General features: G+C 52.7%; 3 protein-coding genes across 3 annotated transcripts; 2 read left to right on the top strand and 1 right to left on the bottom strand.

Annotated features, from left to right (window-relative positions):
- Positions 1-542: 542 nt before the first annotated feature.
- Positions 543-2,023, top strand: JN550_006483 (uncharacterized protein; the record flags this gene model as incomplete). The annotated part of the gene is made up of 2 exons (XM_049318227.1): positions 543-1,151; positions 1,214-2,023. 2 exons carry the CDS (start codon positions 543-545, stop codon positions 2,021-2,023), a joined length of 1,419 nt encoding a protein of 472 aa, XP_049171702.1.
- Positions 2,024-3,649: 1,626 nt separating this feature from the next.
- On the bottom strand, positions 3,650-6,366 carry JN550_006482 (uncharacterized protein; the record flags this gene model as incomplete). Its single annotated transcript, XM_049318226.1, has 4 exons — positions 3,650-5,448; positions 5,604-5,869; positions 5,998-6,169; positions 6,228-6,366. The coding sequence occupies 4 exons, from the start codon at positions 6,364-6,366 to the stop codon at positions 3,650-3,652; spliced, it is 2,376 nt and encodes a 791-aa protein (XP_049171701.1).
- Positions 6,367-8,698: 2,332 nt separating this feature from the next.
- On the top strand, positions 8,699-10,060 carry JN550_006481 (uncharacterized protein; the record flags this gene model as incomplete). The annotated part of the gene is made up of 1 exon (XM_049318225.1): positions 8,699-10,060. The coding sequence occupies one exon, from the start codon at positions 8,699-8,701 to the stop codon at positions 10,058-10,060; it is 1,362 nt and encodes a 453-aa protein (XP_049171700.1).
- Positions 10,061-13,943: the final 3,883 nt, after the last annotated feature.

Below are 13,943 nucleotides of genomic sequence, written 5' to 3'. Positions count from 1 at the left end.
TTTCTGATTCACGTTGCTGCACACATCGCCTTTAATTGGTCGCCCGATTGAACGAGACTCGTGACGCATGGCGAGGGAGGAGCGGCGGTAAATCAGCTTAAAATACGAAACGCTTGCTTTTTAGACGCTGACAGCCGGAGCTGTTGTGGTGTTGGTTCCTTGCATTCCTTTCCGATGGCGAGTGCCCCTCCAGAGCTCTTAGACATGTAATAAGCACACTACCGCCAGCGGCTGAATGTTATGCACGGGAAATCGGTGATCATGGTTTCACGGTAGTTCTTGCATGAGCAAATATTGTGTTTCATCGTCCGCACAAACCGTATTTCGACGACAGAGTCGCATTGCCTGATCTTCGACATGGAACAGACGGCATTACGGCACTGAGGATCTTCCTCCAAATGGTTCGGCTTAGGCCACAAATTTATCTATCAAGTCACGCCTATATAGCCTTTACAGGCCGTAAGTAGCATGGCCAGCTTGGCCTTGAGAAACTCCTTGAGCCTGGGTCAGTTTGCTCTGCCGTTATTCTTCAGTACTCTGCAATGCGTTTGACAACTCAGCTGGCAGCTGTGCTGCCGCACCTTGTCGTACTTTCTTATTCCCAACAGATTGGAAACCTCGTCCCAGAGGTGCATCCGAAGCTCACAACCCAAGTATGCACCAGAGCGGGCGGTTGCGTATCGCGCCAGACGTCTCTGGTGACAGACGCCCTCTCACGCTTTTTCCACGCTGTGGGGGAGCCCTCGGTCTCGTGTAACCCAGTGAACGCAACGCTCTGCCCCGACGCTGCAACATGCACACGTAGCTGCGCGCTGGAGGGTGTCGAGTATGGCAGCATTGGCGTTCTGACGAAAGGGTCTGCCCTGACCATGCGTCAATTCCTCCCGAATGGTCAGGGCTTGCAAGCCGTCAGCCCCAGAGTATCGCTTCTGGCCGAAGACGACGAGAATTACGAGCTGCTGAAGCTGGTCAACCAGGAATTCAGCTTCGATGTTGACGTGAGTCAACTGGGATGCGGCATGAATGGCGCCTTGTATCTGTCCGAGATGGAAGCGTCCGGTGCGAGGAGCGATTCGAATCCTGCGGGCGCTGCGTATGGAACGGGGTACTGTGATGCACAATGCTTCAATACCACTTGGATCAACGGAATGGTATTCTACAATAGCCTCCAGTTATTCGTCGTAAATTCGCAGACTGACAAACATACTGCTAGCCCAACCTCAACAGCTCCGGCGCATGTTGTAACGAGATGGATATCTGGGAAGCCAACTCGTTGGCCACCGCAACAACGCCTCATCCATGTAACGAAGCTGGCTCCTTCACCTGTGAGGGTGCCGCTTGCGGACGTACCAACGCTGGTGCTTGCGATAAGGACGGATGTGGCTTGAACCCGTTTGGCGCAGGAGTCAAGAACTTCTATGGGCCAGGAATGACCGTGGATACCAGGAGCCCATTTACCGTGGTGACACAGTTTCTGACCTCCGACAACTCCTCGGCCGGCACTCTGAGCGAGATCCGGCGAATGTACATCCAGAACGGCACCGTCGTTCAACAAAGTCCGGCGACGCAGGGCCCGCAATTGGAAGCAATCAGTACGATTGATCAGAACTTCTGCTCGGCGAAGAACGCGTCCAGCTTCGAGCGGCTGGGCGGTCTTGAGACCATGGGTGCATCACTTCAGCGTGGAATGGTGCTCTTATTTAGCATCTGGACATCGCAGGGCGACTTCATGAACTGGCTGGACTCGGGGAGTGCCGGGCCTTGTTCAAACATCTCAGGTAATCCCGAGACTATAATGGCAGAAAACCCCGATGCTTCAGTTACTTTTTCAAACATCAGGTGGGGCGAAATCGGGTCGACATTCAACACGTCAACCACCATAGGGTCCGGTGCTGCAGTGCTTGATGCCCAGGCGAGTGCTCTAGAGGCCGGGAGGGTGACCAGCAATGCGGTAGTGAGGTTACCCTTAGCTCATGGCTTGTTGGTGGCTATAGCTACCACTTTTATGAAATTGTTACTCTAGATTTTCCAAAGCTTCCCCAGAAGTGGGCAATACTCGAGAGCAATGGCATATCTCTATTTTGATAATATAATGTGAATATTCGATATACGAATCTCTATACTATCTTCAACCACTTTGCAGGGATTAGTTCCCAGATCTACGTATATTCGCAGTCAAATTTTACGAACAGGTTTAAAAGGAAATTATGATCATTTCTCAGGGTTTTACGGAAGAGGAGAGAAAGAATTAAAAAGATTGAAAGCAAGCCATTATAATAAAAAGGATGTTTAACGTCCGGAGGTTGAACCCGACGCTATATACACCCCTTAGATCGTCACGATGTATATTAGATATAAACTTTTATAGGACGGCGTGGCGATCCTCGAGGTGTTGGGGTCCGGGATCTGGTGGGTGAATGCGTTACCTTTCGAGAACTCGCTCAAGGTCGACCTCGCTCTGCGGCTAGAGGACTAGAGGAACGCCGAGGACGCCTTGCAGCGTATGGAAGGTTTCCATCTAGCCGCTTATATAACATACCTGTTCGACGGGATAATGGGGACGGCGAAGGACGGGCGAGGACGGACGGAGGCCTACGTCCGTTCTTATTACCGATCGATAGAACATAAATCTGGGCTACTCGGAGATCCACGTAACCCCCCTCCCCTGCCGGGGGGGGGGGGGGGGGGGGGGGGGTGTTGAAAATGGCGGACATCTTCGTGAGGAGACAGTCGGCAGATGTCTAGCCGCGTTTTCTAGTTAGAGTTTTGACCGAGGCCAACTTGAACGATTGTATTTAATTTAATGATGTGGTAGATGGCTTAGAAACAGCCGGTCGTTGTCGTTGGCTCTGCTTCCGATAACCATCTTCTTGCAAATCTTATTTTAGAGGCTGCGAGCTTTGATGAGCTGTGGGTCGTCTTCATGAGAATGGTCAGAGAACTACCTGGCGCACGATGCGTAATTTTTGACAGCGTCCGTGATTGTGTAGGAGATGTTACCAAGCTTCTCGAGGGCCTAGCGGGTCTTGAGCAGGTCAACGTTGTTGTCTCGACAAGAGATGTGCAAATCGTGGACGCCGCTCGTTGCAAGATTGTTACTTCTACGGCAGTGCTGGCAATAGTGCTACAGAACTGTAACAACCTGACAGCTGCGGAAGCTTACGTGAGGCTGGACCGAGAGACTACAAATCCCGACACATCTCGGTGGATTCTATTACCAAAGTTCTCTGAGATGTCCTAGGTGGACTCTTGTACGGTGCCAATGGCCGCTTCTTATTGCCATCCGGGGCGGTGAAGCCGTTTATGCCACAGAAAAATACGGTCTCAGTACATGCGCCTGCAAATGACACCGGCGCTTCTTCCTACTTCGAGTTTCTCGTGGTTGCGGCGTTAGTACTTGGGCCCTGGTTTTTGCTGTTTATAAATATAAAAAGGAGACTACTGAGGAAAACCCTCATGCCCTGATATTACTTCAATATCGACGTCAATTTCACACCAGTAACCACATTGTACCACCATGCGTGAATCTTATATATATATGAGCATGCTAGGAATATTAGTGGCATAGTTCAAAACATACATCTATACTGATATTAAAGGAGACTTTTATTGTTGCTACGAAGAAATGTTAAGTGAATCAAATGAACATCTAGATTGTCAAGGTTGTGTTTCCTCTGATGTCTTCGGAAGACGACCCGACGGCAAGAGTGTACTCGCCCGTCTCAATAGCCCATTTCTGAGCGACATTATCCCAGTGGCTGATATCCCTTCGTCTGACGCTGAAGGTGACGTCGACGCTCTGGCCAGTGGGGACAGTGACCTTTTCGAAGCCTCGCAAAACACTGGGTGGCTGTGCCGCCCCCTCAGGAAAGCTGATGTATAACTGGGCAACTTCGGCACCATCCACAGTACCCGAGTTCGTGACTGTAGTCTGGACCGAGATGACCTCATCGAACAAACCAGCTTGCCCTCCAAGAGTAAGATGCCCAGTCGGGTACCGAGAAGCAACAGCAGATTGGTTGGTGATTGTAGCAGTCACATCGCCGTACGTGAATGTGGTGTAACTCAAACCGTGCCCGAATGGATAGCGTACTTCCACGTCATGAGCTTGGAAATATCGGTAGTCGAGGTAAACGCCATCAGTGTAATTACACTGTGTAGTAAGGCAGGTGGGAGCCGGATAATCAGACGCGTTCTTTGCGATAGTATGTGTAAGTTTCCCACTGGGGTTAACGTCGCCAAATAGAACGTCTGAGATAGCTCGTCCGCTTTCTTGGCCAAGAAGACCAGAATAGAGGACGGCCTTGACATTCTTATTTTCGATCCAGGAATCCAAGACCCGAGGGCCTGCAAAATTTCCAACAACAATGGTATTGTTGCAACTCTCAGCCACGGTATTGACTAGCTTGTCTTGGTCGGTGTTCGAAAGCTCTTTGCGGTCAGCACCTTCGCCCGACCAAGAGTTGATGAAAACGATGCAGACCTCTGCGTTCTCGGAATAGTTTTCGATCGACGGGGTGGAACCTGTCCCTGAGTTGAAACCACCGCCGGGGAAGCCACCGCCTCCTCCAGGCCCTTGGCGAGTCACGATGGAGGAGTTACCTAGGTTACCTCCAGGGAACCCGCCGCCGCCAGGAATACCGCTAAAAGAGCTTGGGGTATATGTATTGTTCATGACCCACCAAACCATCCCGCCCTCGTCGGAGACTCGGAGATTGATGACTTCGTAAGGTGTGATAAGGTAGGGCAATGATGCATCGCCCGAACCACAACTAGTCGATAGATGGCCTTGGTAAATATCACTGGGCGTTCCAGCCACAGAGAAGCCTTGATTTGGTCCTGCCATGCAGGGGCCGGCGTGGGAACCAAATAGAGCCACGGTCTGTGGCTTGTTCAGAGGCAATCCACCACCACCAGAGACATCGTTCTTCAGTAGCACCATAGCCTCTTGCCCGACCTGTCTAATGATGGCCGCATGGTTACCACGAACGTTGCGGTTGGACAAAGATGAACCAGTCTTAGGCTGCGCACCGTTGTCCAGACCAACATGAAAGTAACCGATGATGTTGCGAATCGCCATGTCGTCAAGACGCGCTTGAGAAAGCTCACCACTAGAAATTCCTTTCAAAATAGTGGCCTCATTCCACAAACCAGTTTGACCTTTGTCGAGACCAGCGTTTGCGGAACCCAACGCAGTATGCTGCGATGCCACATCGGGAGTGACAAGGCCCGGGAAGCCAATGTTCGTTTTCAGATACCCGTTGAGGAGCTTGTCGCTTTCACACGCGAAGCTCCCATTGGCCTTGTTCATACCACACATGACTCCCATCAGACCGGCGTAAACGGCGTCAGCAAAAGGCCAGAGATACACTTCGCTAATGGTCTTGTCGTTGGCATTTGCAGAGTATCCACCGTTCATTCGATTTGTCTCCTGTTCGTTCAAAAGGTCTGTTAAGTGAATACATGTTAGTTACTGATTATGGTGACACCTTAAAGAGTATTTCAACAAGTATGGAACTGCCATCCTCACGGGAATGATTGGGTGGGAGGGCCGCTCCTGTGCATATCATGACACCGGGGAAAGAAGAGTTAGGAATACTTACAGTGGCGACCTACTGTCACTATGCCAGCGGAATTTATGCCAGATGTGGCCTTGCCCATCATGATACCAGATAAGTACGGTTCGGGAGAAAATCCTTCTGGCAATCTGCCACCGTAAGGATCACGGCCTAGGGGACTAGCAACAGGGCCCATCATGAGGTTAAACCCAGACCCATAGAACTCCTCGCCAATGGCTTTGGAATGCTCCTCGTATAAAGTGCGATTCCATGTCATAGTTGCCGCATTGGGGGAGGCAAAGCCTGAAACACTGTGCGCTGAAAGTTAGAAATCTTCCGGTCCTCCATAGGACAAGTGAGCTTGGATATGTTGGTCCTGGGAGCTGGAGGATACAAGCAATACTCAAGTGGTAAGAAACACGGATTCGAGGCTACTTACAAGAAATTTTGATTTACACCGGCAACGCCATCCTTTGAGCTCAAGGCGGTCCAAGTCCCATTACCGCCTGTTACACTCTGCCCGGTGATGACTTTGACTTTCTGGGCATTTGTCATTCCTGCAACAAGAGCTTTGGCCTTCTCGAAGGCAGGCGTCGCGATGCCGAGATCGACTACCCGCAAATCAGTCCATGCTTGTTATCCCCGCTGGGTTGGAACATCATTGCTTACTGGTTCCATCTCCCAAGATTGGCGCAGGAGGAGATTCTGAAACACTTGAGTTGTATCCAACAGAAGAATTGGTCGCTCCCAAGCTGCTGGCTACCGTTGATAGCGCAACAAGGATGCGGAAACTCCTGGCCGTCTTCATCGTGATTAAAGGATTTGACAGGATGGAGGTTAGAGCGTGTCTAATTCCGGTTGTCCTGTACAAGAAATCCTCCTCATCATATACTGGCCCGCTTGACCCCCCTCAGTGCACTCTTGAACCACGTCGACGGTCGAGCCCGTTCCGTCAAATGGCGTTTTCGATTATCATGTAGCGGCTTCGGCAGACGTCGTAAGCATTGCACCTCTATGATAACGGGAATGTTACATGTTCCTGAATTCCGCATTCCTATTCGGCTAGAGTCCCCGTACATTTCCGGCACTGAGTCGGCCTGAGGATATGCCACACCAAGTACATGCAGCAGAGAGAAAAACACACACAATTCCCCTGCATACCCAGCCCCAGGGGACAATAGCTCCCGGCACTCGTAACCGAGTCAAATGTCTCAATAGGCCGTCAATTACAGATCGTCGCTGATCCCATTGGCTCACCGTAGCAAGACCAGAACTCAAATACTATGGATTGCATTATCGTCCCACTTGATATCTGTGCAACGAGGTTGGAGCCGCGCGTTATTCACCTGCACGCGCCAAACTCCTGCCAAGCCTGCCACAACTCTCCGGCTCCACGTGGGGGCGATCGGGACGAGGCCACTTATCTCGACCCACCGTATCCCAAACCGCCTTCCCTCTCCGGGCTCGCCAATCTAAACCAGGGGTCGGTCCGGGCGAAGACTCTACCACCAAGTGAACATCAAGACCACTGGGACGAAAAGGATGCGCCTTGGCAATCTTAGATGAACTGACATCCATAGAGGCATCAACCATTAGCACCTGCCGAGCCTGTATGTAGATTAATGTCTCCATTCCCGACATTGTCTGGATTAACTAGTCCATAGGCCTACAGAGACTGGCCAACAAGTAACAGAACCGGCGCGTTTGCTACACAGTACGTTGACTTTCTGAGTTCCTTTGCCACTGAGGATATTATAAATTTGGGCCAGATCGCGCGCCAAGGGGGAAGGATACGGTCTGGAATATTACCAAACCTCTAGTTCCAGAGTCCTCTGACTTCGAGCTGCCCGTTTACACGCGGCCGAGTGATCGGCAGTTGAGGTGGAACCATGCCGCAGCTTCTTCATCTCATTCCCGGGTCTTCTTGCGTAATTATCTGCCTTAATCACCTCGAACTGCCTGAAAGTTATCGGATAAACAAACGGAGTCAGGCTCCGGGTGTTGAAATATCGAACTCTGACTGAGCTCTCCCAACGTCTAACGCCAAGGACTAGTTGCAGACCCACCAGAACAGTCTAAGATAGGTAAACGGATATAGGCTGGGCGAATTATGTATACAATTATTGTTTCTCGTCATATATTTCCTGTTGCATTCAATTGTGTTATTTCCTCCACGGGTACGAGAGCTAAGCCACCCAACACATTCTTGCATGGCGGGGCTGTGAGCGCTCAGCCGCACGCAGATCCCAGATCTGACAGTAGTCACGAAGCCCCCGACTCTTTCTAGTCACCGTCGTCTTTATGTTCAGATATCACGGAGGTGAATTGTATGATTGCGAGCAGCTGGCCTTTCAGCGAAATGCTATGCCACTGCTGCCGAGATATTGTGCGAGTTTTGAACAATGATACCGATGCCAGGGATGGTGTCGCCAGGCCCCACCACGGGGATACCGAGTCGTTCCGGGCGTCTGTCACAGCTGGCTGCTTGTTGTGCAAGGCTCTGGCCTCTGAATTGGGGGGAGACAATCTGCTTCAAACCGCTGTTGTCTCGCACACTGTGTGGTGGGTCGTTTATGAGTTGGGGGGTCTGAAACTCCTTCTGGAATGGAAAAGCCAGAGTCACCCTTCGTGTAGCCGGCAATTTCTGTTTATCCCTTCAAGAGGTTGTGAATCCGAGCCCTATATCGGCGAAGCAATACTATGCTGACAACATCCAAGAGGTTGAACCTTTCTTACCTGAAGGGGTTTTGACCGATGTGGCGCCCATTCCAGATCGTTCTCTTCAAACAGCCATTGACTGGATTGACAACTGCATCAACCGGCACCCTAAATGCACCATTCTGAGTAACTGGAAAACTAGAGAGTTGCACTATCAACCCAAACGGCTTGTCGAAATACGATCCGCAAGCGAAGGGACCTGGCGTCTGGTTCTGCGCGATGATGTATGGATCCACCCCCATAAGTACGCAACTTTGAGCCATCGCTGGAGTCCAGACCAGCAACTTCGTCTTCTGCACGAGAATCTCTCGGCTTTTCAGACCGGTCAAGATATACATGACCTGCCACAATCGTTCCGAGATGCCATTTTGGTTTTGCGAAAGTTGAGTATCGAATACGTTTGGATTGACTGTCTCTGCATCATGCAAGACTCGAAGAGCGACTGGGAAACGGAAAGCTTGGAAATGTCCAAAATCTACACGTATGCTGCCCTAAACATATCCGCGACAGGCGCTCCCAACAACACGTCGGGTTTCCTCAACATGCTAGAGAAGCCGTTGCCCATGCTGCCTCGAGCGGAGCCCGCACTTCTCCCTGGAGAAACCTGCTTTTTGGTAGACCCCTTCTTCTGGTGGGCCGAAGTCACCAGGGCGCCTTTGATGATGCGCGGCTGGGTATTTCAAGAGCGCTTCTTAGCACCCAGGGTACTCCATTTCGGGAAGACCCAGATGTTATGGGAATGTGCGACTATGGATGCTTGTGAGCTATATCCACGAGGAGTCCTCGACTGTACAAAATCAGATGGCCACACTGACTTCAAGAACCTTGATTTCATGATGCCTGCGGATCTAAAAGGCAATATCGAGGGTCGCTCAGTAGATTTGCGGCACACCAATTTGACCGCATCGCCATCTGATATGGAGCTTTTACACTTCTGGTGTGATGTCATACAAGCCTACACACGAACTCGTCTTACTGAGCCCAAAGACAAGCTCATCGCTCTAGCTGGAGTAGCGCAAACGACGGCAGAGTTGTATAAAGGGCTGAAACCTAATTCTTCGCGTTACGTGGCCGGTACATTTATGCATCACTTCCTAGTCATGCTTGAATGGCACTCGTGCAGCCCACAACATGCTTATACTGTTACAACCGCGACCAGGCCCTCGCAGTACCGTGCTCCCAGCTGGTCGTGGGCAAGTGTCGAAGGTCGAGTGTTTTTCGAATATCTTCCGCGGGTGTTCTCCCAGTGGGATAATCTTCGCTGGCATCCAAGCTGGGGATACTCTATTGCCGACTGGAACAAGAAATGCCTTCCAGACGAGCGACAACTGCGCACGCCCCACAGGCAGTTGGGGTGGAAAAGATTAGTCTCCAGTGTGACAGCCGAGATGGTTCCCATAGCGGGATCAGATTTTGGTCAATTATCCGACGGAAATATACGCCTCACAGGTCTCGTTGTTCCAGTTGAGCTTGCCGCCAAGCCGCGGCTCCCGATGTTCACGTACCAGGACCCGCCTGCCAATGATAGCAATACGTGGAAAGGAACCCATTACCTTCCCCTCCGCTGCAGCAAACTAGCTGACGATCTGGAGAAGACGTTCTTTTGGGTCACAGGCCTGATTATTGAGGCCATAAACCCTATCGACTCTATCTATCGGCGAAGTGGACTGTTTTGTGCTCCATCTTCTCGGGCGATTCGGGCTTTGGGTATTAGTCTTAACAAGGACCTCCACAAGGTCCATTATTCGGGGAGCAGGCAAGTGGAATCACTCCAAATCATATGAACCGACCTGAGTCAGTGCTTTTCCGTTGGATCATTGTACTATTGGTACAGCCAGACGTAGGCTATGTTGGACTCCTTCTGCAGTCTTGGACCCTCTGAAACAGATATTGCACTGCTGTATCTGCCCTACATAACTCAGGCACGTGTGGCCAGGACCAACCTTCACATCGATAAGCAAGACGCATGAATTGTTGAAGAGTAGAGTTTTGGTTCATTCAAAAGTAGCACCTGAATGATGGTGCTTTTGGTTTCCCGCCCATGCCATTTCCCTATGTGCAAGTTCTATACTGAGACCAGATCTATGTCTAGTCATGTCTACCTCTTGATAATGAAATATCATCACAGTGTTGTTGTACATGTACATTTAGTATACACCTCACCTCCAAGAAGGCTCTGCAATGCTGTATGAAACACACAGCAATCCAGCCACTTGTTGTTTCACGGCCGAAAAGAATGGGGGCCGACAACATGGTGACGCTGCTGGCATTAAGTAGATTTGTTTACTTTGTTCTCTTGGCCTCCAGCTCCTTCTGGTACTTGGCGACCAGCTCCTTTCTATGGGGTCGTTAGTAAACTGTTGCAGTCTAGAGGGGCATGGGTAAGACTTACTGCAAATGCGGCGGTGCCGCAGCATAGTGGCTGAACTCCATGCTGAACTCACCCTTGCCCTGGGTAGCAGCTCTCAACTGACTCGAAAATCCAAACATGGCGTTCAGACTGACATCAGCAATAAGGGTGAAGTCCTCGCTGCCGATCTCGGTGTCGACGATGGTGGCGTTGCGCTTGTTCATCAGCATCAGGACGTTACCCTGGAACTCGTTGGGTGCCATGATGGTAGTCTTCATCAGGGGCTCGAGCACGGCACCGCCAGCCTCGTCGAAGACCTTACGGAAAGCCATCTGGGCAGCGAGCGAGAAGGCGTAATCGGAAGAATCGGTGACGTGCGTTGCACCGTCATTGACGACCATCTTGGCACCGATGACCTTGTGGCCCAACAGAGGGCCCTTCTCGCAGGCGATCTCGAAACCCTTGCCACAGGCAGAGATGTACTTGTCGGGGATGACGCCACCAACCACCTGGTTCTCATAAGAGTTGGACTCCGGGTCGGCGTTCGGCTCAATCCAGCCTCCAACCCGGGCAAAGTCACCGGGTCCACCGGTCTGTCTTCGAAGCAGATAGTCGAAGTCAGCGCGTCTCGAGATGGTCTCTCGGTAGGCGACACGAGGCTGGCCGGTGATACAGTCGACCTTGTACTCGCGGCGCAGACGCTCGATGTAGATCTCCAAGTGCAGCTCACCCATACCCGAGATGATGGTCTCCTCACTCTCTTCGTCGACGTAGAGTCTGAAGGTGGGATCCTCGCGCTGGAAACGGTTCATGGCCTTGGAGAAGTTGTCGGCGTCGGTGCTCTTCTTGGGCTTGATGGAGAGCGACATGACGGCGTCGGGCACGAACATGGACGACATGGTGTAGGGCAAGTTGCCGTCGGTGAAGGTGTCTCCGGAAGCGCAGTCGACACCGAAGACGGCGCAGATCTCACCGGCGCCGACTTCGCTGACGTCCTCCATCTCGTTGGAGTGCATGCGCACGATACGAGGAATGCGCACCTTCTTGTCGTTTCTCGAGTTGTAGAGGTAGGTACCCTTTCTCAGCGTACCCTGGTAGACTCGGATGTAGGTGAGCTGGCCGTAGTTGTTCTCCTCGAGCTTGAAAGCAAGACCCACGAAGGGCAACGAGTTGTAGGGCACCAGCTTGGTCTGGGCCTCACCCTTGGACTTGTCCAAAGCCAGGTTCTCGACGTCGGCCGGGTTGGGCAGGTAGTCACAGACACCGTCAAGCATGGGCTGGACACACTTGTCGGCCAGGGCGGAACCCATCATGACGGGGCTGAACTTGAGGGCGATGGTGGCCCTGCGGATGGCGTCCTTGATCTGCTGGGGGGTGGGGGTGCGCTCGTCGAGGAAGATCTCGGCAATCTCGTCGTCGACGTCGGCTAGCTTTTCAATGAGCTCCTGGCGCTTCTCCTCGGCAAACTCCTTGAGGTCATCGGGGACCTTGTCCTCGACCCGGATGTGGATACCGCGGGGGCCCTCGTTGTAGAAGGACTTCATGTCGATCAGGTCAACGACGCCCTTGTGCTGGTCCTCGAGGCCAATGGGGATCTGGATGGCGGCGGCGGGGATCTTGAGCTTGGAGTTGATCTGCTCGACGGCCTTCCAGGGGTTGGCGCCCATGCGGTCCATCTTGTTGACGAAGCTGATTCTGGGGATGTTGTAGCGCTTCATCTGCCTGTCGACGGTGATGGTCTGGGACTGGACGCCACTGACGGCGCAGAGGATCATGACGGCGCCGTCCAGCACGCGCAGGGCCCGCTCGACCTCGATGGTGAAGTCGATGTGGCCGGGGGTGTCGATCAGGTTGATGTGGTACGTCTCCTCCTGGCCGTCCTCGACCTTCTTCCAGTCGCAGAAGGTGGCAGCCGACTGGATGGTGATTCCCTTCTCTCTCTCCAGGTCCATGGAGTCCATCTTGGCGCCGACGCCCTCCTTGCCCCTGACCTCGTGGATGGACTTGATTCGGCCGGTGTAGAAGAGGACCCGCTCGGTGACGGTGGTCTTGCCGCTGTCGATGTGGGCGGCGATGCCGATGTTTCGCACCTTGGACAGTCGGTGCTTCTCTTCGGGGCTCATCTTGGCGTAGACGGCCTCTGGCGTCAAGTTGGCGGCATCTTCGGCGGCCTTTCTCAAGCTGTTCGCCCAGGAGTCAAACGTTAGCCCACGAAGACACACGCACGCCTTGGCTGGCCTGGCTGGTGTGTGCGCCGGATGGCACAGCAGGACGCAGGGACTTACGCAGCACTAGCAGCGGCAGCGGCAGCACCGCCGGGCCCTGCCCTCCTCGGCCGCGAGACATTGAAGTATCTGCGGCCCTCGATCTGAACGGGCGCCTGTCGCCATTGCACCTGTGGTTGCGCCCCGGAGAGCTGGGAACATATGCCCATGAACCTGCCACTGCACTTGGAAGTCAGGAGCCGACTGTCGGCCAAGACAGCGGCCGCGCGTTGGGCCCTCATCTTGCAAGGCGAAAGGAAAATGCTGCGAAACAAGAAGAAACGAAGACGTAATAATGAGTGGGAAGTGCTGGCCCGTCGCGATATGCTCCGTCTGGATACGCGATTGACGGGGGACCTTTCAAGAAATTTTTTTGGGCTTAGGCCGCCTGGTTGGCCAATCAGTCCAGCGACAAATGCACCATAGCTCCGGGGGGGCCATACATAGTATGCAGGTCGGCCTAGCTTGTTCCAGCCGCTAACTCGGCCCTTTCAGGCTAGAGCTCCCGCTCTCTATGTGTGTGTCTTACTCTCTCTCTCTCTCTCTCTGTCTCTCTCACACAAACAGAGCTACTACATCCCTGTGCCCCTAAGCCCAACGTGTTTTCCGATTGGTCCGTTGAGACCCCGACGGCACCTCCATGCATCGCGCAAGGCTCTGTCTATGGCTATGGAAGGGAAGATTGGACAAAGGCAGCGCATGCGGTTGAGAACTGATGCCAGCTTCTCGTAGGACGGAGGCTAGGGCTTCTTCAGTCATGAATCAGGAGCAATCCACGCTGCGGCAGCAAAAGATGCAATGCACCCGATGGCTTTCAAGTATACCCGTGCACTCGAGACCTGGTCCAAGTACGTATTGGCCAACTAGAAGCTTGCTTCTCACAAAGAGGCGCCTCCAACATTTGGTGCGGCCACAGGATAGGAGCAACAGGATCAGGTCCCTCTCCTACAAGGGATTGCGTGCTCCGGAGAACTATGTGCATTGGGTATTCCCGGGGTGCGTACGAGTTATGCAGGTGCTGTTCTGGGCGGCCCGCATCAGATGTAAGCCCGG

Source organism: Neoarthrinium moseri, assembly GCF_022829205.1.
Source record: "Neoarthrinium moseri strain CBS 164.80 chromosome Unknown scaffold22_Wmoseri_CBS_16480, whole genome shotgun sequence".
In the NCBI taxonomy this organism is placed as follows: Eukaryota; Fungi; Ascomycota; class Sordariomycetes; order Amphisphaeriales; family Apiosporaceae; genus Neoarthrinium; species Neoarthrinium moseri.
This window is presented reverse-complemented; position numbering and strand designations above follow the sequence as displayed.